The 23716-nt window shown below is 38.1% G+C and overlaps 2 protein-coding genes across 8 annotated transcripts in view; one reads left to right on the top strand and one right to left on the bottom strand.

Moving 5' to 3' along the window:
• The window catches only part of CMSS1 (cms1 ribosomal small subunit homolog), a 403057-nt gene that overhangs the window by 354835 nt on the left and 24506 nt on the right, over positions 1-23716 (bottom strand). The gene's annotated exons all lie outside the window — the stretch shown is intronic.
• Positions 1-23716, top strand: part of FILIP1L (filamin A interacting protein 1 like) — a 242522-nt gene that overhangs the window by 203724 nt on the left and 15082 nt on the right. For 4 of the 5 annotated variants that reach the window (XM_057502084.1, XM_057502088.1, XM_057502094.1 and 1 more), the window contains one exon: positions 20093-23308. In XM_057502084.1, coding sequence (XP_057358067.1) covers positions 20093-22889 — 2797 coding nt within the window. In that variant the 3' untranslated portion in view covers positions 22890-23308. Of the gene's footprint in view, positions 1-20092; positions 23309-23716 lie in introns of those variants that run through there. The other variant, XM_036916522.2, reaches the window with a different exon arrangement.

Below are 23716 nucleotides of genomic sequence, written 5' to 3'. Positions count from 1 at the left end.
AAAGGAGTCCCAAGGCTGGTGGGGATTTTTATTCTGTGGAACTGAGATTTGAGGATCATCAAAGGCTTTGAAACCTTAGGGATGAAATTATATTGCTTTCCCCATGTTGCAGCTGGGTGACAGGCAGATGAGGCGAGATCACAGAGTTAAGTCACTAGCATATTTTGGTCCAACATTCTCTGACCATCAGATACATGGCTCTTCTGAAAGGGGCTTTTCCACTGTATTTCAACCTGGGTTTTACTTTTTTCTTTGTTTATAGCTGTGAAACAGTTAACCTTAAAAGTGAGCGATAGTGAAGCTAATGCTTTTTTTTCAGAAACACTTTTGCTACTACTGCAAACCTGCAATAATTTGCCCTCTCTTAGAATTCAAATCACAGGGTAAGATATGGGAAGTGCAAAAATGGATGGGTCTTTATACAGCACATACACAAGATATACTGTAGCTTTTTCTTTAATTCTGCTACAAACAGAAAATCTCACAGAGATAAACATAACTAAATGGATGAAACTCTTGCTCAGGTACAAAACGAGCAGCAGACCTAACACCAGGGGAAGTAGAGTGTAAAGTCAATGCTCTCACCTCTGCCAGGTCTGCTCCTAACTACTGTAACATCTTGGTGGACCTGCCCCTTACTACACAAGCTTAACATTCTCTAGAACACGTTCATCTTAAAAGAACCCAATTTAGAGAAGAGGAAATATCAAACTCTGTGTTCATGCATTCTGTCTTCACAATGCTCAGGAGTGGCAGAAGAGGACAATGTAAGCCAAATGCTCTGAACTGTCAGGAAATATTAAATAAAGCTAAGAACCAAAATAATTTTAATATTTACAATGCATGCAAGAGGACATGCAAAACACAGACTACAAGAAAAATGGTCATTTACATTCCAACAGATTCTAGAATAAAACTTTTCCACCTGTCTGTAATTAAACTTTACATATGGCCCAAACTCTAGCTCTCCAAAGTACCATGGAGGAGACAGAAACCAATCATCCTCAGAAACTAGGAAAAGTAGGTAAGAGCAGACGGAGGATGTTCACTGTGGTTCATGACATAATTGTTTGCTCGGTATCAAGTCAAGCCAAGCAGCCTTCATACTCCAACTGCAGTGACCTCTAAACACTATTGTATGTTTTTAGTTCCCTTGCCCCTTATTTACAGATGTACTATAGCTAAAATGGGTGTGGTGGGGGAAGTTCTCTAGGCACCAAAATGTTTCACATTTTATACCCTTTGAGCTCCTATCAGGACTGTTTTTCATGGCAAACTGTGACTTCAGTAGTCACAATAAAACATAAGCCTTTATGTTGTGGTTTCTAAATTTCTGAAGTTTGAATTTCCCACTAACAAGCTAGGAAACGTTTGGTTTCCTAAGCATACCACATTAGCCACTGCCTCTGCACAGGCAGCCAGACTACAAGGAGGTGAAAACCAGCGAACTCATCCCCTCTGGCACATGACTGCTTCCTGCTTTGGCTTTTTTATGTTAAATATGACAAACTGAACACCAGTGAATTAACGTATGAAAGACAAATAAAAAAAGGAAAGCACCACCCCCCCTTTTTTAAAGACTTAAAGGAACCAAGGGCTTAAAAGAATTTTTTTTTGGCTCAGAGTAAGATTTGGAAAAGATATCTAGTCTTTGTAACTTTTTAAAAGGGAGAGAATAAAAGAAAAGCAACCTACCAAATAATATGTGTTAAGAGAAAGGAATTATATGAATCCTTCAAAATATCCATTTGCAAAATCTGAATGAAAATAACCTCTACCTGGGAAGGGAAAACAGGGACAAGTGGAAATTAAAAACAAAACAAAAAAATTCTGCAGCTGCATTAGAATGCTTTCTGAAGAATCTGTTTCTGTGCTCTTCAATCCACTAAGATACAAAAGCAAAGTCTATATATAACTGGATTTTGAACAGTTAAGAGAAATACATATAAATATTCTTAATAAGATCACACACATACACTTTTAAGGGTATACAGTATTACGCCCTTGATGTCTGTCTGAGAAAAGGCTGCCTGTTAAAAATATTTTCCGAGAACTTTAAGTTCCTTGAAATGCTCTACAGAAATGGCATTTATGACAAACCCATCTCCTCTGGGGATCACAAGATGTTATTACTGGCAAAGTCACAATTTTTTAAACCATCCAAAAATAATTATGAATTTATTTCAAATGAATAAACTTGCTTTATTATTACAATGATTAAGAGAGTATTTGCTAATGTCTCCTAATCAAGTCTCAAAGTAGCCATGAACCTACAGAAAATACTGTGACAAAACGGTGGATTGCCAAGTGGTAATGATTCTATGTGCCTTTGACAGGGAAAATATTACAACACACAAATTCACTGGAGAGGATGGTGCATGAGACATGAAAAAGGAGGTGTGGATGTATGTCACGGTACTAAGAAAGGATTTGTAGTAAAAACTATATTATCATTCTGTTTCTGACAATTACTAGCAGGACCTCTGGCAAATTATTTAACTTTTCTGAGCCTCAGCTGCTTTTTTGTAAAATGAGGACAATAATACTTGCTCTATGACTGTTGCCAGGACTAGCATGGCATATAATAATTGCTCAATAAATGGTGACTCGTTATTCACAGACTGTACAGGGAAGGAACTATTTACTATGTGTCTTGTTTACAGTTACACCTTTACTTCCTAACAGTATCTAGTTCAAAAGCAGAATTAGATAATTGTTCAGATATTTAATAAATACTTATTGAGTACTAATTAAGTACTAGGTACTGTTCTTCAGCTAGAAATCTTATAGCATTGGATAAAACATTCCAATAAATTGATGTGTCATTGAATCACATACACACTCAATTTGTGTGAAGTTTACATTCTAGGAGAGACAGACAATGATCAAATAAGTAAAATACAGTATGCCAGACAGTACAGCATGAGATGAGGGAGAGAGTTGAATGGCTCCCTGCAGAGGCAGCCAGTACAAAAGTCACAAGCCCTGTGGTGTTCACTGAATAACAAAGAAGCTGGTGTGGCTGGAGCAAGGACAGCAAAGGTAGAAGGATCAGGGAGCCAAAGGGGTAGGGGCAGAGAGTGCAGGAATAAACCAACGGACACTAAAAACATGCAACGAGAGAAAGAGGAAACTTTTGAGGTTAGTACTCTGTCTGGGCTTTCTAGCATGTAGTCTGGTTAAGTGGAAAGAACATATGCTTTGCCATCAGTGAATTTTTATTCTGGTTTGATTATCTGTGCTGTTTGGTAATTAGTTAACCTCTCCAAATTTTGAGTTTTTTGGTTCCTACACCTCTGTAAAATGGGAGTAATACTTACCTCACAAGGTTGTTGTAAGTATTAAGACCAAGTGGCACAAAGTAAACCCTCAATATGCTTGTTTCTTTCTCTCTATAAATTAAATCCCACACTGGATAGCAGTTGGGAATTGCCATGGGTTCCAGCTCCAGGGATCCTATAACAATGTCCCTGCATGTTATTTAATGTGCCTGGGCCTTAGTTTCTTGACTAACAAAATACAGATGTACACAGAGAAGTTGTAAAGACAGATATACAACAATCAAGGTGCTGTTATAAAATTAGAATCAAGTAATATCACTATTACAATTTATCTTAATATTAAGTTTCAAAACAGCAAAAGTATATGACTCCCATTCTTCTGTTACTCAATAAAAAAATCCTATGAATTTTCATTTTTCTAGCATGAAGTTGTAAAGATTTATTTGGTAGTCATGTTGATTTTGTTCCCTTTTCTTGCCCCTGCTTAAGAATACTGATCTAAAGGACGGATCACCAAGACAGTGTTTAACTGCAAAAATCAAGGTGACAGACAAACAGTGTTTATATTTAGTTACTTTTTGCATAAAAAAGGGCATGAATAAGAAACTTTATTATTTTACTTGTTTTCTCATAGAAACACTTCAGAATACATATAAAAAACTGGTATCAGTGGTTACGGTTTAGGAAAGGGGATTGACAGATGAAGAATGAGGTGGGAAGCAGACACTTCACAGTATACTTTTTAGTGTACATATTTTGAAATACATATTATATATTTAGGAATGCTAATCTAAAATCCAAGAAATTCAGACTTACTTGAAGGGTTAAAACTGAGCAAAATAAACTTTGTATAATTACAAGGCTAATTATACAACAATATGAAAACCTCAAATGACCTATTTCTCGAGAAAATTTGGGTATCTGTTAACCTGTTAACTTGTTATTTTTTTTCTGATGTGCTCAAAAAACATTATGAAGTATTCTTAATAGTGTTCCCCACATTTGTCACTATTGAAATCAAGCCCAGCAGTAAGCAGCACATACAGAGAAAGACTGTTTACCCAGGACTGTGCCAAATCAGTCAGTCCACCCAAGTAGACAGATCTGGGAGTTGTCTGATCCCAGCAGAAAAAGTGTATCTTCATACTCAAGGAAGAAAGAATGGGTAAGATGAGCAGAAGTCAGAGAGCTTTTGGAAAGCCAGCTATAACATCCAGAGTGATATGGTGGCATTTTACTGGATAATGCACATTCAACGCATCATTCTCTTCCACAAAGGGAGAAGAGCTGTGGTGTAGATCTGTGAACACAAGAGAAATGGAAAATAGAGGCAGTCTCCAAATACACTTGAGCAGCAGATAATGGAAAAGAGTTATGTCAGTGACAACTAACACAGGAAGATCTAACCTAAGTTTTCCAAACAATCAACTCTGCCCTAAAATGGCTATTCTCAACCAGAGGGGATTTTTGTCCCCAGGTTTTTTGCTGTGTTGGGAACATTACTTGGTTGCCACAACTAAGTGGGGGTCCTGGGTTACTCCTGGCACTCAGTACAAAGAGGCCAGGGATGCTGCTGAACACGCTACAATACCCTGAACAGCCTTCACGACAAGGAGTCATTCAGTCTGCATATTAGTCACACTGAGGCTGAAAGCCCCTGGCCTAACAGTGTGCATGGCTGAAAAGATCCATGAATAGCTGAAGGCAGGTCACAGTAAACAGATTATGTTTAATAGATTAACATTAAGAAATTATACCTTTTCACTCTAGTGTGAATTGACTCTCTCTCTCCCAGCTGACCCCTACTTGAGGACAGCCCATTATGCCTGGGGTGTTCTTCCGCATATTCTCATTCAGTAGTTTCCTACTTCTAATGCTAACTGATATGTGTTAGGCAGTATGCTAGGTGCTTTTGTATGGATTGATTTACTTAATCCCTGAATAACACTACTATAAGAGAGGTTCCAATATTATTCCCTTTCTACAGATGAAGAGAATGAGACTCAGAGAGGTTAAATTTCTAGCCCAGTCTGAATTCAGCAAAGTTGCGGGATACAAAATTAATACACAGAAATCTGTTGCATTCCTATACATTAACGATGAACTAGCAGAAAGAGAAATCAGGAAAACTATTTCATTCACAATTGCATGAAAAAGAATAAAATACCTAGGAGTAAACTTAACCAAGGAAGTGAAAGACCTATACTCTGAAAACTACAAGACACTCATGAGAGAAATTAAAGAAGATACCAATAAATGGAAACACATCCTGTGCTCATGGATAGGAAGAATTAATATTGTCAAAATAGCCATCCTACCTAAAGCAATGTACAGATTCAATGTAATCCCTATCAAAATACCAACAGCATTCTGCAACAAACTAGAGCAAATCGTTCTAAAATTCATATGGAACCACAAAAGACCCTGAATAGCCAAAGCAATCAGCTGGGAGAGAGAAGAAAGAATAAAGCAGGGGAGATTACACTCCCTGACTTCAAGCTCTAGTACAAAGTCACAGTAATCAAGACAATTTGGTACTGGCACAAGAACAGACCTATAGACCAATGGAACAGACTGGAGAGCCCAGATATAAACCCAAGCATATATGGTCAATTAATATATGATAAAGGAGCCATGGACATACAATGGGGAAATGACAGCCTCTTCAACAGCTGGTGTTGGCAAAACTGGACAGCTACATGCAAGAGAATGAAACTGGATTATTATTTAACCCAATACACAAGAGTAAACTAAAAATGGATCAAAGACCTAAATCTAAGTCATGAAACCATAAAACTCTTAGAAGACAACATAGGCAAAAATCTCCTGAATATAAACATGAGCAACTTTTTCCTGAACGTATCTCCTTGGGCAAGGGTAACAAAATGAAAAATGAACAAATGGGACTACATCATGCTAAAAAGCTTCTGTACAGCAAAAAACACTATCAGCAGAACAAAAAGGCATCCTACAGTATGGGAGAATATATTTGTAAATGACATATCTAACAAGGGGTTAACATCCAAGATATATAAAGAACTCACATGCCTCAACACTCCAAAAGCAAATAACCCTATTAAAAAATGGGCGGAGGATATGAACAGACAATTCTCCAAAGAAGAAATTCAGATGGCCAACAGGCACATGAAAAGATGCTCCTCATCGCTAATTATCAGGGAAATGCAAATTAAAACCACAATGAGATATCACCTCACACTAGTTAGGATGGCCAACATAGAAAAGACTAGGAACAACAAATGCTGGCAAGGATGCGGAGAAAGGGGAATGCTCCTACACTGCTGGTGGGAATGTAAATTAGTTCAACCATTGTGGAAAGCAATATGGAGGTTCCCCAAAAAACTCAAAGTAGAAATAACATTTAACCCAGAAATTCCACTCCTAGGAATTTACCCTAAGAATACAGCATCCCTGTTTCAAAAAGACATATGCACCCTATGTTTATCGCAGCACTATTTACAAAAGCCAAGAAATGGAAGCAACCTAAGTGTCCATCAGTAGAATAATGGATAAAGACCATGTGGTACATATACACAATGGAGTATTATTCAGCCAAAGAAAACAAATCCTACCATTTGCAACAACATGGATGCAGCTAGAGGGTATTATGCTCAGTGAAATAAGCCAGGCAGAGAAAGACAAATACCAAATGATTTCACTCATCTGTGGAGCATAAGAACAAAGCAAAAACTGATGGAACAAAACAGCAGCAGACTCACAGAACCCAAGAATGGACTAACAGTTGCCAAAGGGAAAGAAAGGGACTGGGGGTGGGGGACTGAAGGGAGGGAGAAGGGGAATAAGGGGCATTATGAATAGCACACATAATGTAGTGGGGGGCACGGGGAAGGCAGTATAGCACAGAGAAGGCAGGTAGTAACTGTTTAACATCTTACTACGCTGATGGACAGTGACTGTAACGGGGTATGTAGTGGGGACTTGATAGTGGGGGGAATCTAATAACCACAATGTTGTTCGTGTAATTGTATATTAATGATACCAAAATTAAAAAAAGAAATTTAAAAATAAAACAGGCTAAGGAAAAAAGTAAAAAAAATAAAATAAATCCTTGCTCAGTCACACTTGGTAGAAGTGGGGAAACCAAGATTCAACTCTGAAAGTTGACATCCTGAATCTGAATTGTCCCTGCACTACCCTGCCTCCCATGGTATTCCACTGTCACTGTTCCACTGGTGCTTCAGGGCTGACAAGTGTACCTGCTCCCTGTCCATCATCCTGCCTGATCCTGGCCATTGGGCCATCTGTGCTGTTTAATGCAATCGGCTGCTGGGGCAGTAGGGAGGACTCAGCCCATCCTACAGAAGGATACCCTGGGGCAAACATACAAGATATAAAAAAACAGATCACAATGAGTACAATATCAATCAGAGAAAGAGGGATGAGGAAATGGGAAGAATGGTAACACTGAAAGTTAGGAACCTGGGAACAAGCCCAGTATCACCATCACCAACTTAAACCTAAGTGTGTTCTGCATGCTGTGTTGCATGCAAGGCATTCCTCTCAGACATAGCAGGGCATACACACATCTGTGACAATCCAAGGCATCACGTGCTGACTGGCTTTCTGAATGCTGCTCCCTAGGGAAGAACAAGGCAGCTGGGGAAGCCATTGCGGCTATGGTAGGCCCAGGCAGGCCTTTAAGAATCAGGGAGAGGCCCACCTGAAATGGTCAGTGTGGCAAGGACCTGAAGTCTCAGTCTGGTGAAAGACAAACTGGTTTTTATTTGTCTCTTTGCTTTTTGTTTTTGTTGTTGTTGTTCGTGTTTTGGTGTAGCAGCAGTCAAAATGGAAAGTCTGGAAAAGGAAAAATACCAAAATGTTGATCTGAGGGATTGTTTTTAATAATTAAGAACCTCAATTCAGAGTGTGTGGGGGTGGGTGGAGAAGACCACAACAAAAGTGAGTAGGCTCTTTAGCACAGTAGTGCAGTCGCAGTAACTGGTTTGTTACAAGCTCCTTCTTCATAGTTATAATATATTCAAAGCGAGGGGAAAAAAAAATCCATTTCAGTAAATGGCAAAAAGAAAAACCCATTTGAGTTGATATTTTTTAATATGGAAAATTAAAAGAGGAGATGGGGAGGCCACAAGCTTAGTGGAAATAAATGAACATCCATCATCCAATTGTTCTTTCTTGAAAGCTCCTTAACTGACAGCACAGCATTGAAGAAGTGACAACACATAATTCAGGCTCTACAGTTAAAACTACTAAGTCTAAACTGTCCTTACTGTGAGCTGTCCTTACCTGGTACAAGCTTACATATGCTTGTCCTTAGTTCCTGTTTTCTCTTGCAGGCTTAGATTGAGTGAACGCCTTCTCGGGCCTTCTCAAGTCTCCACTTGGCCCTTTGATCAGGGCATGGAGATTCTTTCCTAGCCCAGATTCCATAGTCTCAGAATGAAAATATCTTCTTTGTAGCCTTACTACCCAAGCTCTGTGGCTGTGAGCTCTCAGACTGACTTGTTTCTGAAGACTTCTGAAACCTTGACTTTTAGTACTTTTTCTTTCTTGTAGACCTCTTAGCCTCACTTTATTTGCTTTTTTTTCCTGCTTTTAAAAAGGAATGAGATTTGCCCTGATCCCTGTCCCTCTATTCCATTTGAGGATTTCTTAAGCTTCTCTAAGGATTTTCTTTCTCTGCTAAAAGCTCCTAAGCTCCTTATAATTAATAGGTCATTTGGTTATTTGCATCTTATTATTTCACTTCCCTTGATCCTTGGGGAACCAAACAAGATTGTTCAGATAATGAAGAGTCCTGACTCATAGTGCTCCAATTTTACCAGATATTTCTCTGATACTAGCTAAAGCCTCCTCCATCACTTCATGCCCTAATTCTTATTTCACAGTAAAGAAAAACAGTAACCCAGCTTGCTGGATTTGGACCCATTTATGGCATCTCCAAATGATCTCAATGATGATGACAGGATTTTCAGTAACAAGGACATAAAGCAGACACAGATGTACACTCATACTCAGCTAGCAGATGCCAAAAAAAGTGTTACTGTTCTTCTAGATCTTGCTGACCATGTCAAATGAATTGAGCATTACATTATGACTATGGTATGCTATAGCTGTAATTTTTAGAAAACCTTTGACTTGTGAAAGAAATAAAAGGAAGCAGCATACATAGAATAAAAAAAGACTGGTCCTAGCTATTTTTATGAGTGCTCCTAAAAATTAGACTAAACAGTGAAAAGTCCCATTGAAAAAGCAGGGAGTAGATAAAGGAAACATACAGTATAAGCCTGATTACTAAAAACTTACCTCAGCCTAAGGAAGCTTTCCAATAAATTCCATGTAAATGCTCTGCCAACTGCTTAGAACTCTGTGGTTATTTAACTATGAACATAGCTGCCATCAATGCAATGCAACAATTAAAGTTATATATTAGATAAGAATTGCTAAAAGCTATAGTGGGATCTAATCATAACCAGACTACCAAAGTCTAGCCATGAGAGCAGATAGAAAAATGAATATAGCAGTGTGATGTATGAAGTTTTCTGCTTAGTAACTAACATGTTAAATCAGGAAAAAGTAATATATTAAACTAGCTCTGGAAGAATGAAAGCAAATATAGGAATTGAGGCCCAAAAAGTTAAGTTACACACTTAGGACTAAATAAGAGATACACTGTTTTGTATATCTTAAGACCAAACAGGTTTTGGTATCACCATTGCTATTTGTTTTTTGATGGCAAACTATTATAAGTTTCATCAGAATGATCTATGCAAGTATACAGGCATATTTTGACAGAAATAGGTAACACAACAAGTGAAGTACCTGGTACATAGTAGGTACTCATTAAGGTTTGAAATGAATTAAATGTCAGGTGATCTGCACCTCACTGGGGATGGAACAGTTTTAAAAACCAGGTAACTCAGTTTCCATGCCTTTATTTCAAACTGTGGTTTCAAACAAAATACAATGTCTTATGGAGACAGTTTTGTCATTTAGGATTTTTCTAAGAACTAGGAGAGAGGTATCTGAACACAGAATCTTCCATCTAAGGTGGGGAGCAAATACTAGTTTTATTAATGATGGAAAGAGGTACTGACTAGGACAGTGAATCTTGGGACTTCATCAGGATGAAGCAAAGGACTCACCTGGTAACAGCCTAAAGAAGGTAAGAGGCCAAACCAGAGACTTTTCCAGAGAAAGACACCTTTGCCATCTACGCTTCAACTGTCTATTCTCACAAGTAATCACTCTCAAAATGTGGCCCCTTTCAAGCAATTTTCATAAGACTAACTTTTTTGCTCTTACTCTCACAAATGCACAAGGAGTTTTCCAGAGGCTACACGACATGTAGTGACGTCACTGCTCTGACAGCTAATGGAATGTGTGAAACAGATTTGAGAAAACAGCTGTCTTTAATTAAACCTGACATTAGAGTTTGCAGAAATAGAAAAAATACAATTCTTCCTACTGAGTTTTTTATTTGAAAAAGTTATTTTTCATAAAAACATGTTAACATGTTTATTATTTTTGATGACTACATGGATATTTTTAAATACCTTAGTTGAATTCCCAATACAGTAAATATTAATAGATACAACCTACACAATAAAAAAAACTCTAAATTTAGAGTCCACAATAATTCTTAAGAGGGTAAAGGAGTTGTGAGAACAAAAAGTTTGAGACCTACTGCTCTGGAGTCTTTACTGAACTGAACTGTAACTATCTGCTCAGCCTTTCCCAACAGCCTACAAACACTTTAAGAACAAGAACCTTCCCCTGTTCATCTCAGTACAGCCCCATCTGACTATAGTCCTTTGTTGTTTGCAAAGTAATAGAACAAAAGTCTTGCCATATTCAAAACACCAGAATTTTTAAATTCAAGATCCACATAATGAATACAGCAGAGTATTTGTCTCCTAAAAATGACAGATGAGAAGCTAAGCTGGAATCAAGTAGCTCACTACTTACAGGTTGATTTCTACAGCTAATAGAAACAACCCAATGCCATTAATGGCTTGTGGAGTTGGTTTCATTGCTTGATACACACCCTAACTTTATGTGGGCCAGTTGTCTGAAAAACTAGAAAAGTAGAAACATAATGGATGTATTAGGGTGGTCAAATTACAGATGAGTATTTCCTTTTCAGTTTCATCTGCTGTTGATGTAATGCTGCTTGTGTAATAAACATATTTGTCCAAAGAACCACTCCTTTGTTTGCAGAGATGAAATAACCAGAGAGTGAGGGGCTCGGATGTGAACATTTACCACCCATCTCTCTTCTCCTTATGCAAATAAGCACATACATTTCTAATGCAGGAATATGAAGAAGAGGAAGAGTTCCAAGGGTCTTGATTCTTTCTAGAGGGAGTAATGTACTTGGAAAAACTATTTACACCGCATTTCCTTAAGTACCTAAAATTATGCACATGGTAAACATTGGGACATCTTTAAAAATTCAATGTAATTACTTAGGACAATGCCTCAGTATTTTCCACAGGAAGGCATATTTGTTCATTCTTTCATTCATTCTAAAAACATTGATTTGGTAACCTTCACATGTAAGAGCTTTATGATAGACCCATTTGTTGAAGATACAAATGAGTGAAACATGTTTGTATTCTTAAGAAACTTATATTTAAGTAGGTTTAATGGTAATGTACACAAATAGGACAAAAATCAAAAATGTTAAAAATTATATAAGCTATTATGGGTGTGATTGGTATGAGAGCATCTACACACCATATGTGTGTTATATGATGCATATTACAACACTCATGTCTCATACAGAGATGGTGTGTAAATAAAAACTAAAAAGACCTTCTGGATGTATAATACGTAATAAAGGACTAGCATTGCAGTTAGCATCAAAAAACACTCAAGATGACAGATACATTTTTGAAAAAACAAATAACTGGTATTGCACATAAGAGTGATAAACCACAGTAAGTTATAATAGCTCTGAGCCGAACTGAAATTCTAAAGAAAAGCTGTAATAAGACACTGCTTTAAGCCAGTCTGGATTTAACTACCTCAATTTGTGTCCATAAAACCAGCTTCCACAACCTGTTTTTACTGGACAGGATTCAGTGAATATTCCTATAATCCTGTGGTGTCAATACATGAACATGAATAAGAGGAATCCAAGTCAGTAGTCTTCAAACTGGAGTACACACATCCCTGAGGATCACAAAGACTTTCCGTGGGTACAAGCATGGAGAATTTTAAGGAAATCAGTGCCTGCATCTGCAATTCTTATACATACATTTTCCAAAACTGGTATTTCAGAAAAAGTGCTTCTGCTCTCTATGAGTTCACCCTCTCCAACAACACTTTAAAAAAGTTTTTTTCTTTTTCACTTAACAAATCTTATCAAATGCATCTTCCTGGGTTATAAACCTCTTTGGGGCACAAAAGGACAACTGCAGAAAGACATTCCTGAGAGAGTCCCATGAGAGCAGAGCAGCAGCAACTTCAGAACCAACCACGGAATAGAGCAGTACTTGTTTCTTCATCTGGGGACAAGGCAGGGAAAGCCACTGTGCTCGTCTCTTTTAGAAGCGAAATGGTTGTCAGAGGCATGTGTAGTCACACATTCACTAAAAGTTGAAAAATTAAGTCAGGCTTTTCCTGAATGTCTGATTTGGCGAACTGGTTTGCCAATGATGACTTTTTAAGTTATACAACAGATGTTAATATGTATCTTTTGCAGTTATTTAAATCTTGAATTTAAAAAAAATCTAGATGCCTGCTTTAAAATGTGGGAAGGGATATTTAGTTTTTAGAAATTATATTAGAACTATCAGAAAGAGAACTTAAGAAAACATTTAATAGCTTCAAAAGAGTAAAATACTTAGGAATAAATTTAATTAAGGAGGTAAAGCTCCATACAGTGAAAACTGTAAAACACTGATGAAATAAACTGAAGTATACACAAATGGAAAGATATTCTCTGTTCCCAGACTGGAAGGATTAATATTGTTAAGATTTCCATATTATCCAAAACAATCTACAAATTCAATGCAGTCCCTACCAAAATGCCAACAGCTTTTTTCACAAAACTATAAGAAATAATCTTAAAATGTATTGGACTCACAAAAGACACCAAATAGCCAAAGCAATCTGAAAAAGAACAAAGCTGGAGGCATCACACTTCCTGATTTCAAACTTATTACAAAGGTATAGTAATCAAAACAGTCAGTATTCATATAAAAACAGACATAGATCAAGGGAACAGAAAAGAGAGCCCAGAAATAAACTCATCCATATATGGTCAATTAATTTTCAAAAAAGGAGCCAGGAATATATAATAGGGAAAGGAGAGTCACTTCACTAAATGGTGCTGGGAAAACTGGATATTCATCTGCAAAATAATGAAGCTGGAACCCTATCTTACCTCAAACATCAACTCAAAATGGATTAAAGGTTTAAGTGTAAGACCTGAAAACTATTAAACTTCTAGAAGAAAACACAAGAGGTAAGCTCCCTGACATTGGTTGTGGCATTTATTTTGGGGTGTGATACCAGGAGCAAAGGCAACAAGTTCTTACATAAAACTGAAAGCTTCTGGACAGCAAAGGACACCTTCAGCAGATGACAAGGTAACTTACAGAATGGGGGAAATACTGGCTGCACATATACAGCCAAATATACAAGCAACTCATATAACTTGATGGCAAAAAAACCCACAAAAATAAAAAATAAAAAACAAATAACCCAGTTAAAAAATGAGCAAAGGACCTTATTCACATTTTTCCAAAGATACACAAATGGCCAACAGGTACATGAAGAAGGTGCTCCACATCACTCATCAGGAAATGTAAATCATGGCCACAATGATCACCTCACACCATTAGCATGCCTACTCTCAGAAAGAGGTGACAGATGCTAGTGAGAATATGGAGAAATGGGAACTCCTGTACACTGTTGGTGGAAATGTAAACTGGGACAGTTACTATGGAAAACAGTATGGCGGTTCCAAAAGAAATTAAAAATAGAAATACTGTATGACCCAGCAATCCCCCTTCTGGGTATACATCCAAAGGATATGAAATCACTCTCTCAGAGATGTAGCTGTACTCCCATGTTCACTGCAGCATTATTGGCAATAGCCAAGGTATGATAACAACCTAAGTGTCTGACAAAAGATAACTGGATAAAGAAAATGTGATGTATATGTATGATTTCATATTTATATATGTGATATATGCAAATAAAGCATAATGGAATATTATTCAGCCTTAAAAAAGAAAGAAATCCTACTATGTGCAACAACATGGATGAACCTGGAGGGTATAAACTAAGTGAAATAAGCCAGACAGAGAAAGACAAATACTGCACAGTATCACTTATATGTGGAATCTTAAAAAAAAAGGCTGAATTCACAGACAGAGTAGAGTGGTTTGTCAGGGGCTGGCAGGGGTGGGGTGGCAAGAGGGGGAAAGAGTGAGGTTGGTAGACGGGCAGAAACTTCCAGTTTTAAATTGAGTTAGGTCTGTGGATCTAAGCTATAGCATGTTGACTACAGTTAATACTGTATTATGTAACGGAATTTGCTAAGAGAGCAGAACTTACCACACAAAAAATGAACATGCGAGGTGAAGTGGTGTGTTAACTTGGTGGGAATCTTTTCACAACTCTCATATAAATCAAACTATCATGTTGTTGACTTAAGGTATCTTACTTTTGTCAATATACCTCAATAAGCTGAAAAAAGTAGGTAACGTTTGCTAAGTGAAGTGCTATGATTATTCTTTATATGAACAAACTAGCTGAACCTAATAAAAATTACTTTAGGAGATAGAAGAGCAAATATTTGAAAACCCTTCTCTATGAGATGTGAGCTAAAAAGAGTGCAGCACAATGATAAATGATCATTTTTCTTTAAGTTGATAGTTTATTACAGAGAGAGTCCCTTGAGAAAGACACTGTAGGTGGACCAATTCCATCCAATAGTTTGGTGGCAGTGTGGAATAGAAAATCATTACAGGCTTTACGCCTTCCTGACCTTTCTGAGCTTCAATTTTCATGGCTAAAAGAGAGGTAATAATCCCAAACCCTGTAAATTTACCATGAATATAGGACTGGCAGGTATGTAGACTGAGCTCAGGGCTTGGCAGAACATCACTGACATTAAATTAAAAAGGCCACCTATTATATAACTCCTATGCTTTAGTCTTTGGGTTGAGGAAAATCACAAATTGGAATTAAAATTACTTACTGCCTTTTTTAGGTGAAAATTTTGCTAGCTGATCTACCACTTACGATATGCACTCTGAGTTATTTTTTCCAGTAATGCAGATGGATTTTAGCTAATAGTCATAGTCTCCTACATGATGTTCTCTGTGAAAAAATGGATGGCCCTGTAGGTCAGGAATATAGCCTGTGCCACAGATTGGGGTACAATCAATATTCAGCCAAAATACCACTTGTAGAAACCATCTAACGTGTAAATAATAAAGCCTTGCTACACACAGTCAGTCTTAGCATCACCTAGGAGCTTGTTATAAAGCAAAGTTAGAGGCCCATCCCCATGTACTGAACTGTAATCTGCAATTTAACAGATTCCTAGGTGATTCAAATACATCTTAAACTGCAAGAAGCACTGATAAATAAGAGGCCATTTGCAGGGATGATAGAATTACCAGGTGTATATGTAACTTACATGGGAACTTCCCCTTGTACCTGCTTAATTAAAGCTAAGTAAGGCAGGACAGTGGAGAGTCTAACTTCTAATGATAGACTGACATATACACATGTCTATAACACACAGGCACAGATCAGTTCTCCAATGGGGGCAATTTCCTCCCACTCCACGAGACATTGGGCAATGTCTAGAGGAGACACATTTGGTCGTCACAACTGGGGAGAAGAGGGTTGCTACTGGTGCCTAGTGAGTAGAAATCAAGAACACAGCTAAATGCCTTACACTGCCCAGGACAGCCCCCACAATAAAGAATCATTTAGCTGAAAATATTAATAGTGCTGAAGGTGGAGAAACCGGTAGCATATATTATACAAACATCTCTGCATAAAGGTTTTAATTAGAAATATTCCTGGAAAATGGAGCAGTAATTTGACTATACAGCTCTGAGGTGATGAATTTCATATCTGGACATTCGGTGTATCAAGGTCTATGCTACTTTCATGATTATGAGTACACTGGGTTAAATACTCTCAAAATCATTTATCTGTTTTTAACACCTAACCTAGAGGTAATGACAATCAATATTAGCATATAAAATCAGTCAGCGTCAATGCCTAAAATCTGTTAATATGAAAAGAAATATAATGGAGACAGAAAATTAAGCTGCTGTTGGGTTTAAAACCCAAATCCTACTAGAGAAGAAACAGGCTGAGAGCCCTTAACCCCACATTATCTTTACTCAAAAGACACCATTCGTCTGTACCTTCACTGTACACATCCACCACCCCTTGTATGCAATTTAAAAATCCTAGAACTAGACAAAGTTTTTGCCAAATTGTGGCAGCAAAACTTCTTATCAGAACTTATTTGGTAGTAAAACCTGAATAGATGTGAGACTACTTATTATCTTAATTATCCCACTTTGTGTGACTATTCACACAATTCACTGCAGAAGTATTCAGAGGTTACCTAGGAGGTGGTGCCATAGGCCAACTGCAGCTGTTATATATAGTACACACACCTTAGTGTCTTTATAAAATATGAAACACTCTAGAATTTTGAAGTCATTTGTCTTCAAAAGTTTTAGATAAGTGATTGTGAACCTCAAACAACTAAAATACTCAATATTCAGCAAATGTTTGCTGAAAGCATTCATATGTATTTGAAAAAAAACCCACACACATTATTTACATATATACACACACATATACAGATCCCTGCATTAGCAATTAGCAATGTGACAATCAGCTTCCTTATTTAGGAGACTGTGTACAACAGGCCAGGTTTGAAGCTTCAAACTTTCTGAGGACCAGCTAACTTTGCAAACAAATGGTCTTCTTCAGACCATAAACTAACCTCAAACTTCAACCTTCAAATGCTCCAGACAGATGCAAGAAATAGTAAATGATTCAGGGTAAACCCATTCACCATACCAGTGGAATTACACACACACAAACACACACGTGTGCGCACGCACACACACACACACACACACACACACACACACACAGTATGCAATAGCATTACAGGCACTCAACTGGCTCTGAAAAAGTTCCACTGGGCCTCCCTCCCATCCTTGGTACTCACTGGTTGCTGGCCTGAAGCTCCTACTTGATGGTTAAGAGTATAACTCTTTTTGCACATAAACTCCTGTTTCCCTCCCTGACAGGCTTTACCTGACTAGCTTGTTGAATGTCCTGTGGTGTGCTCATGGGACTGGCCCAAAGAAACAGCAGGTTGTTAGGAAACAAGTAGTAAGGAAATGATGGAAGTGAATGTGTTCAAATCACCAGTTTTATGTACTTATCTTGTAAGATGGGGTTTGGGAACAAATGAGGATGCCAGCTGATTACCAGAAACTGTGAAAAAAGACACTTGAGCTTGCACTGTGATGAAAAAGGTGCCTCATACTTGCTGCCACAAACACTGAACACAATGGAAACAATGACACTTCTTGAAAATCTTTTTGGCTGGCTATGGCACTGCCAAGATTCACTAGTAACCTTCAATTTTCATGCCCTTTTCATTATACTGGCAAAAAAACTTCCCTCCTTTATATCCTAAGCAAACACACCTCCTTCTCATGAAAATGAAATAGCACATGGCATTATTTAGTAAGTTGAAAAGAAATCCTGAAAAGTTTTCGTGAAACTGTTCTCTAACAAACTCTAAGAACTGTGATATGAAGAGGGGAAAATATTTCACTGCAGTTATGCTCAGCACATTGTTAAATGGAATTCTAATGTAAAGGTGGGAGGGAGAAGCACTTTACCAAAGTTTCTGTAACAATTTCACCACCAAAACAGTTTACCCGTAGAATCTGCCACTGGCTTGTGAAGTCTCATGACCACTCAGGAAGGAGACACCATGTTGTTCTTCTCAGGCTCCCAGGTGTCTCAAATAGGGAGTGGGACAGGGCCAGAAGCCATGGGGAAGCCTTCTGCCAAGACTGTGGATGAGATCATCAACCACCCCACCCCAGCACCCAGCCCAGCTTCTTCAGAGTTTCACAGGCCGCAGCCCTTGGGCCAGCCTCTGTCAGGTTCTCAAAACAGGAAAAACAAAAAGTGGATCCTCCCCATAAAAATGTTTGAGAGTTCCTACATTACATAATTACTTTAAACATGTTCCCCTCTGTGTAGTATAATTACAGAAAAAAAGCAGATTAGGACCTCAAAAAGGACTCTATTTCCAAGGAGACTGCCCCAAATTAATTTCCTTTTAAAATGTCCTCTCAAATCCTTAAACTTTCAAAAACAAAGTTTTATAGCATGGATTAAAGACATGCATTGGATAATTGACCATTCCTAATAGAAAAGATATATTAAAACATTATGAACTCTTTATGCTTGATCAGAAAACAAATGTGGGACAAGTCCTTTAGTTCAATTTTTCAGGGATTCCATTCTGTTTTAGCTTCTGTATAAGAACATTGCAAAGCTGTAATTACATCCTCTATAATCAGCTCATCACTAGTGTAATTAAGAGTGCCACAAATTTAAACTGTGACCTTACTCCTGAGGAAAATGTGCATGTTAAATGCCCTCCTGTTATGCTGATACATTTAAAACATAAAAGAAAAAAAGTAACATGTTGTAACAAAATTATCATTTAAGAGGTAATCATTACATTCCTGACAATAGTCTTTTCCTCCATCATTTCTAGCATGTGACTCTCATCAATAAGCTCTTTCCTGTCAAACCCCATGTCCTTCCATCTCTTACGAAAAGTCTAAACCCCCTTAGATGCCTCTCAGCTCCCCACGTGCATCTACCAGCCACCATGGGGATAAAGATAAATGAGAAGTGAGTGACTGCCGGCACAATGTCTTGCTAGTGTAAACCAAGTTTTAATTGGTAGAGAGATCCATCAGTAAAGTGAGTAACTAACCAATGTGAATAAAACCTTAACCATGAGTCAAGAAGTTGAGCACCAAACATTAATGTACCACTCAAGCAAACTGTCTGATAAATGTAATAACCATATTATTTTGGTGATAGCTGGTACCTAGAATTATCATGTATATAAATGTTGAATCACTGTGTTGTACACCTGAAACTAATGTAATACTGTGTGTCAACTACCCTTCAATAAAAAATAATTATCTAAAAAAAAAATGTAATAACCATATTAATAAAAAAGAACAGCAACAATACTCACCAGGTGCAAACTATGTGCTAGCACTGTGAAAATCTTAGATGAATTATCTCATTTAATTTTCACACATGTCCAAGATAATACAATTATTGCCTCCATTTCTCATATGAGGGAACTGAAGCTCAGAGATGTTAAATAAGTGCCCAGGTTAATTAACCAGTTAATTAGAACCAGGTCCAACTGAGCCTCAAACTCGTGCCTGTTTTTACAGCCCTCAGACTACACTGCCTACTGATTATGTTATCACACAGCAATTCAAACTGAACATTCTTTCCCTTAGCTCCTCTACCAAGGCTCCTGGGAAACTGCATCTCTTACCAATCCATAAAGGGTGGAGGGAGTGCGTAGTGAAAAGAAAAACCAAGATACCTGTTCACTGAGACTCTCCTCCCCTCAAACTCGGGAATTTCCTTCCATATTCTGTATGAGCTGATTCCATCTTTCTAAACTACATAAATGTTTAGTCATAGCTGGCAAGCTACTAAGGCACCGATCACACTCTTGTATTTTTCAGACTGAAGAGGCTGACGGACCGGGAAACAAGGACCCAGGAGGAGGAGGAGCAAGAAAGGGAGAAGAGGGTCGCCGCCCTGAAACAGGAGCTGAGCAAACTCAAGTCTTTTGCTTTGATGGTAGTGGATGAACAACAAAGGCTGACGGCACAGCTTGCCCTACACAGGCAGAAAGTCCAAGACCTAACCACAAGTGCAAAAGAAACTCAAGCTAAACTAGCCCTTGCTGAAGCCAGGGTCCAGGAGGAAGAGCAGAAGGCAGCCAGACTAGAGAAAGAACTGCATGCGCAGACCACAAAGCTTCATCAGAACCAAGAAATAATTATGGCAAAGCTCACCAACGAGGACAGCCAGAATCGCCAGCTTCGACAAAAGCTGGCGGCGCTCAGTCGGCAAATTGACGAGTTAGAAGAGACAAACAGATCTCTACGAAAAGCAGAAGAAGAGCTACAAGATATCAAAGAAAAGATCAACATGGGGGAATATGGAAATTCTGGTATAATGGCTGAGGTGGAGGAGCTCAGGAAACGTGTGCTAGAAATGGAAGGCAAGGATGAAGAGCTCATAAAAATGGAGGAGCAGTGCAGAGATCTTAATAAGAGGCTCGAAAAGGAAACATCACAGAGTAGAGACTTTAAACTTGAGGTTGAAAAACTCAATAAAAGGATTATGGCTCTTGAAAAATTAGAAGATGCTTTCAACAAAAGCAAACAAGAATGTTACTCTCTGAAATGCAGTTTAGAAAAAGAAAAGATGACGACAAAGCAGCTGTCTCAAGAACTGGAGAGTTTAAAAGTAAGGATCAAAGAGCTAGAAGCCATTGAAAGTCGGCTGGAAAAGACGGAGTTCACACTAAAAGAGGATTTAACTAAACTGAAAACATTAACCGTCATGCTGGTAGATGAAAGGAAAACAATGAGTGAAAAATTAAAGCAAACTGAAGATAAGTTACAAGCTGTTGCTTCTCAGCTTCAAGTTGAGCAAAATAAAGTGACAACGGTTACTGAGAAGTTAATTGAGGAAACTAAAAGGGCACTTAAGTCCAAAACCGATGTGGAAGAAAAAATGTACAGAGTAACCAAGGAGAGAGATGATCTAAAAAACAAACTAAAAGCAGAAGAAGAAAAAGGAAATGAACTCCTGTCCAAAGTTAGTATGTTGAAAAATAGACTTCAATCACTGGAAGCAATTGAGAAAGACTTTCTAAAAAACAAGTTAAATCAAGATTCTAGTAAGTCCACAGCAGCATTACACCAAGAAAACAGTAAGATTAAAGAGCTCTCTCAAGAAGTGGAAGGACTGAGACTCAAGTTAAAGGATATGAAAGCCATTGAGGATGACCTCATGAAAACAGAAGATGAGTATGAGACTCTAGAACGGAGGTATGCTAATGAACGAGACAAAGCTCAGTTTTTATCTGAAGAGCTGGAACATGTTAAAATAGAACTTGCCAAGTACAAGTTAGCAGAAAAGACAGAATCTAGCCACGAACAATGGCTTTTTAAAAGGCTTCAAGAAGAAGAAGCGAAATCAGGGCACCTCTCAAGAGAAGTGGATGCACTCAAAGAAAAAATTCATGAATATATGGCAACTGAGGACCTGATATGTCACCTCCAGGGAGAGCATTCAGTTCTGCAAAAGAAACTCAATCAACAAGAAAACAGGAACAGAGATTTAGGAAGAGAGATTGAAAACCTCACCAAAGAGTTAGGGCGGTACCGGCATTTCAGTAAGAGCCTCCGGCCTAGTCTCAATGGAAGAATCATCTCTGAACCTCAAGTATTTTCTAAAGAAGTTCAAACGGAAGCAGTAGATAATGAGCCACCCGATTATAAGAGTCTCATTCCTCTGGAACGGGCAGTCATCAATGGTCAGTTGTATGAGGAGAGTGAGGACCAGAATGAGGACCCTAATGATGAGGAATCCATGCTGTCCGTCAAATGCAACTCACCTACTCCCTGTCCTGTTAACAGGAAGTTATGGATTCCTTGGATGAAATCCAAGGAGGGACATCCTCAGAATGGAAAAATACAAACTAAACCTAATGGCAACTTTGTGCAACCTGGAGATCTAGTTCTGAGCCACACTCCTGGGCAGCCACTTCACATAAAGGTTACTCCAGACCATGTACAGAACACTGCCACTCTTGAAATTACAAGTCCGACCACAGAAAGCCCTCACTCTTACACAAGCACTGCAGTGATACCAAACTGTGGCACTCCAAAACAAAGGATAACTATCCTCCAAAATGCCTCCATAACACCAGTGAAATCCAAAAGCTCTGCCGAAGGCCTCGTGAATTTAGAGCAAAGCATGTCCCCAATTACCATGGCAACCTTTGCCAGAGCACAGACCCCAGAGTCTTGTGGTTCCATAACTCCAGAAAGGACAATGTCGCCTATTCAGGTGTTGGCTGTGACTGGTTCAGCTAGCTCTCCTGAGCAGGGACGCTCCCCAGAGCCTATAGAAATCAGTGCCAAGCATGCAATTTTCAGAGTCTCCCCTGACCGGCAATCATCATGGCAGTTTCAACGTTCAAACAGTAATAGTTCAAGTGTGATAACTACTGAGGATAATAAAATCCACATTCACTTAGGAAATCCTTACATGCAAGCTGTAACCAGCCCCATGAGACCTGCCAGCCCTTCCACACCATTGCAGGATAACCGAACTCAAGGCTTACCTAATGGGGCACTAAACAAAACAACCAGTAAAGTCACCAGCAGTATTACTATCACACCAACTGCCACACCTCTTCCTCGACAATCACAAATTACAGTAAGTAATATATATAACTGATGACCCTCACCCTCATCCAGTCTATACTGATATTATTGCGAGGAACTCAGTCCTTTTTAATTATCCCTCCACATCCCCAAAAAGACTCACAGAACTTGTACTTTGGGAAGGTTTGTGCATGAACTATTCAAAAGTATCTGAAACTAACTGTTGCCTGCATAGTCATATGAAGTGTGCACTTACTGTATATCTTTTCATTTACATACCCGTATGGAAAATATTTAGTCTGCACTTGTATAAATACATCTTTATGTATTTCATTTTCCATAACTCACATTAATTTGACTGCAACTTGTCTTGAAATACCTTAACATTTTAAAGCAGTAAATAATTTGTTATTTTTATCATTGCTTGCTGAATTTTCTTTTGGTCATTTTGTGTTACACTTTTGCATGTACAATAGAATTTTATTTCCTGTTCATAGTGTCTATTAATTCTTCCTTAAGAACAAACAGGACCTACTTCCCTTTTACAATTCAACTTCTGATCACATACTAGAGGAGGAAGAAGAGGTTCAAATAAATAAATATCTATGTATACTTGATTTAAAAGTGAACTAAAGGATCTCTCAGAAGCAAACATCATGTCATGCTTGAGATGTATCTCAGTATCTCTGCTTAGCAGAAGCTAGGAACTTAGGAACTTAATAAATGTTTACTGATAATAACTGGATAAAATAATATTACATAATTTGCTTTTGTGAGCACATATGAGCTAATAGTGAAAGTAAAAAGCTTTGAAATACGATAGGAAGCCAGAAAAGGCACACTTAGAAACACAAGTTACAGTAACAATCAAGAGTCCGTATTAGACAAAACTCCCATTAA

The sequence above is a fragment of the Manis pentadactyla genome, chromosome 1, assembly GCF_030020395.1.
Source record: "Manis pentadactyla isolate mManPen7 chromosome 1, mManPen7.hap1, whole genome shotgun sequence".
Lineage (NCBI taxonomy): Eukaryota > Metazoa > Chordata > Mammalia > Pholidota > Manidae > Manis > Manis pentadactyla.
Note: the sequence above shows the minus strand (reverse complement) of the source record. Positions and strands in the feature narration are given on the sequence as shown.